At 27.5% G+C, this 3,974-nt stretch overlaps 1 protein-coding gene across 2 annotated transcripts in view; it reads left to right on the top strand.

Moving 5' to 3' along the window:
- The window catches only part of LOC107624314 (WAT1-related protein At5g64700), a 4,359-nt gene continuing 1,972 nt past the window's right edge, over nucleotides 1,588-3,974 (top strand). The window contains exons 1-3 of one of the 2 annotated variants that reach the window (XM_016326811.2): nucleotides 1,588-2,039; nucleotides 2,136-2,198; nucleotides 2,265-2,381. In XM_016326811.2, coding sequence (XP_016182297.1) covers nucleotides 1,867-2,039; nucleotides 2,136-2,198; nucleotides 2,265-2,381 — 353 coding nt within the window. In that variant the 5' untranslated portion in view covers nucleotides 1,588-1,866. The remainder of the gene's footprint in view (nucleotides 2,040-2,135; nucleotides 2,199-2,264; nucleotides 2,382-3,974) is intronic. The other variant, XM_016326810.2, reaches the window with a different exon arrangement.

The following is a 3,974-nucleotide window of genomic DNA, read 5'->3' on the forward strand; positions in this document are numbered from 1 at the left end:
AGCACACAAAATTAACTATAATAAATTTGGGATAATTTACATGGATAAATAATTTGGAGTTGAAATTACATAGATGTTTTAAATTAATTTTTGTATATGTCTACTCTAAACATCTTTATGTAAATCGAATCAAATAAATTCGATTTAGTACGTTGAGTAGTAAATCGAATCAACTTTATTTGATTTACTACTAATAAAACATATATATGTAAATCGAATCAACTTGATTCGATTTACTACTTACAACATATACATAGTAAATCGAATCTGCAAAAATTTACATTTTTACAAACTTATTAACTCAAAATGGAATAATAAACAATTTCTAAAAATTCATTAAAAATCATCGTTTGACTCATTAGTATCTAAAAAATCGTTATCGAGATTTTTGATGTTGAAAAAGTTATTGTAAAGTATGGCCCTCCAAAATAGTATAAGTGTTAAAACTTGGATTTTTTCAGAGTCAGAAATAACAGATAGTTATACAATAATATAAAAAGATCCACTATATTTATACAATATGTAATTTAAAAAATAATTAAAATATTTTTAATTAATATAATATTTTAAAGATGAATAAATAAATAAATGTCAATAATATGTATAGACAGTAAATCGAATTAGATTGATTCAATTTACTATGTATATGTTGTATAGTAATAAATCGAATCAATTTGATTAAATCAAGATTGATTTACTTAGTAGTAAATTAAGATTGATTCGATTTACTACTCAAACATACTAAATTGAATTCATTTAATTTGATTTATATAAATATGTTCATAACGGATATGTAACAAGAATTAGTTTAGGACATTTACTTAATTTTTAACTCCAAACTATTCATTCATGTAAATTACTCATAAATTTATGTATAAATTTATATATTGTTTAATTTATTTTTAATATTTTTTATATTTTAATATATATTTTATATTAATAATTAATTTAATTTAGTAATTTATTTTTAGTATATAAATAGTATAATTAAAAAATATTAACTAATATTTTTTATTTTTGTTTTACATTTAAACCAATACTGGTAATTTTTTTTTATATTTTTTACATTAAAGATGTTGGCCCTATCATTCCCCAAATTAAATAAATATTCAAATCACATTTTCTTCATTCTAATTCACATCCACTCCTTATATTTTGTTTTCATTCCATTTATTATATGTCTCACCATCTTCAAAATTCCAAAAATACAATTTATTTTATGATATAAAATCAAATAAATACATTTTAAAAAAATATTCAAAATTATTTGAATTTATTATTTTTAGTTATTAGTTAGTTATTAATATTTAAAAATATAAGATAAAATATGTTGTTAGATTACTAGACTAAAAAAATTAAACTAAAAAAATTGAGTTAATAACTAAATAATAATAAAAAATAATAAATTTTAATGAGCTTAGCAAAATTTTGTTTTTAAATTCAGAAAAAACACGTGATGAAAATATAGTATATAGTATCAAAAACATCAATATTATGGTATTAAATTTGATGAGAGGAGGACAAGTTGCAAAAAGAAACCTGTGGGAATGAATGCATGAAGCCAGGAAAGAATTTTGCTAAAACAGAGAGCAGTAGAGTGAAGAAATAGATGGGAGGGATGTGGTGGGTCCCAATTCGAAAGAAGTAGAGATGAGAGCAAAGGTTACGTTTATATATATATAATGAAAACCACACACGTCCCCCTGCCCTTATTATATCACTTAATTACATTAATGTCTTGTTTGTTACTATGTGTGAAGTGTGAGATAGATGTGATGAGTCTCATCATCGATCACTCATCACCTCAGAAATAAAAGAAAGAAAGAAAGAGAGAAAGAAAGAAAGAGAGAGTAGAGTACAGTAGTAATGAAACGACAGAGAGCCTATGCGGTTGTGTTTGTAATACAAGCCATATATGCTGCCATGTTCCTTCTATCAAAAGCAGCATTCGATCATGGCATGAACAATTTCGTCTTTGTCTTTTACAGACAGGCCATTGCAACCCTTTTTCTCATCCCTTTTGCTCTCTTCTTCGAATGGTATTAATTTGATTTTCATATCATTTAATTCATTTTCAGATTAATTCTATAATAATAATAATGTGAAACTTGTTCCACTAATATATAATTGTGTAGGAAAACTGCGCCGCCTTTGCCTTTCGTCACCTTCTGCAAGATCTTCCTCCTTTCATTCTGTGGGTACGTATGAGTTCATATATGTTCCAGATTTACACTTAATTATATTTAATTTTTAATAATTTGCAGCATTACTTTGAGCTTGGATGTATATGGTATTGGTCTTATATACACGTCAGCAACGTTGGCTGCTGCTACCACAAACTGTCTTCCAGTTATCACCTTCTTCTTGGCGCTCTTACTCGGGTACCACATATTTAATTTTACCTACCATAACTTGTCTTTAAATTCTGTCCTCTGTCATGGAAATACAAAAATACACTTCAAAATGGAAAACTTTTTTTTTTTTTTTTTGTCTTTAAGAAATGAACTCAAATAATCCGACTTTAATTATATATGACCATTAACTTTATAATTCCTGTGTGAGCTTCACTACTTTGTTTTTAAGAGTGATTTAACTCTAATTTATCAGTTTGTCAACTTTGTCGCTTTAGGGTCATATAAATATCCTCAAAAGAGGATCAAGCAAAAACATGAGTTGTACTTAAATACTTGGACATCACCAGCTCGATCCAGTCCAGTTTTTCAGGTTTTGTTGGTTCATATTCCTTATGAGTTGTGAATAACACTCGCAGCTAGCGAATCCTAAAAGTACTGCCTTCATATTTTATTCTTTAGGGTATCTAGCTAGAGAGAGTAGTAGAAACTAGAAGGTTGATCATCAGTTATATACATAAATAGTAGTGTAGTACACGTAGATATAGACGCATTTCTGAGTGTAAATATGAAGGAAAATGACAACAGTTGAAAAAAGAAAGAAAGAAAGAAAGAAAGAGGGCAAAGGGTGTGAAGATAAGGCACTTAGAAAAGAAGACATTTTAAATTAGATATGCCATTCGTATTTCCAACGTAACACTACCTTTAGTAAATTTGATTAAATTGACGATTCCTACGTCTTTTAGTTAAGTGAAAGATAAAAGGTACTGTTTGTAACTTTTTTCAGAGATATATATGCATACATCAGAGGTTAAATACATATTATATGAATTCTTCGGTGTCTACAGAAATTGTCGGAATATAAATTGATTAAGGTGAGATCTATTTGATTCTTTTATCTTTATACTTATGGGACAGAGATATAACTAGAATATCTAATACTAAATATTGATGTTCTAGCTAGGTAAATAATTTTAAGATAATGAGTGATTTGTGAATAAATAATCGAAAATAGTTAGTAACAAAAAAAAAAAATTAGCCATGCTAAGTGCAAAATCAAAGTGGGATTTTTGTGGGCTGGTCCAGCTCTCGTTTCTTCTCCAATAAACCTAATTAAGTATTAATGGTTGGTTAAGATCCTAGCCTTGTTATATCTAGCCGCTACAGGTTTAGGTCTGAAATTCAAATATTGCAAATTAGGTTGAAGGTTGTACCAAAAAGAAAAGAAATTACAAAAGAAAGATTTAAAATCACTTTCCAGATGAGAGAGGACAAGACGTAGCAACGTACAGATGCCGATGCTTACTGGGAGATTCTTCTACCTGGGACTGCAAGTGATAACATCTAAAAGCGGGTGTACTACATGTTGGCCTATTGCCATCAACTCTAATCTTAATAATCATAATAAAATCTCACTGAAATTCAGAAATAATAATGAATTCATGAGTATCATCACTATTATTATTTATCAAACATAATAATTCGAGTGTTAATAAAATATTTTCTTTGTTCTGCATGGGGGCTTAGCTTCCTCACTCTAATTATGGAGCACAATGCAACATCGTATATAAAAAATATTTGAAAAAAAAAAGATAAAATTCATTAAAAATTATTTTATCTTGC

Source organism: Arachis ipaensis, chromosome B10, assembly GCF_000816755.2.
Source record: "Arachis ipaensis cultivar K30076 chromosome B10, Araip1.1, whole genome shotgun sequence".
NCBI lineage: Eukaryota > Viridiplantae > Streptophyta > Magnoliopsida > Fabales > Fabaceae > Arachis > Arachis ipaensis.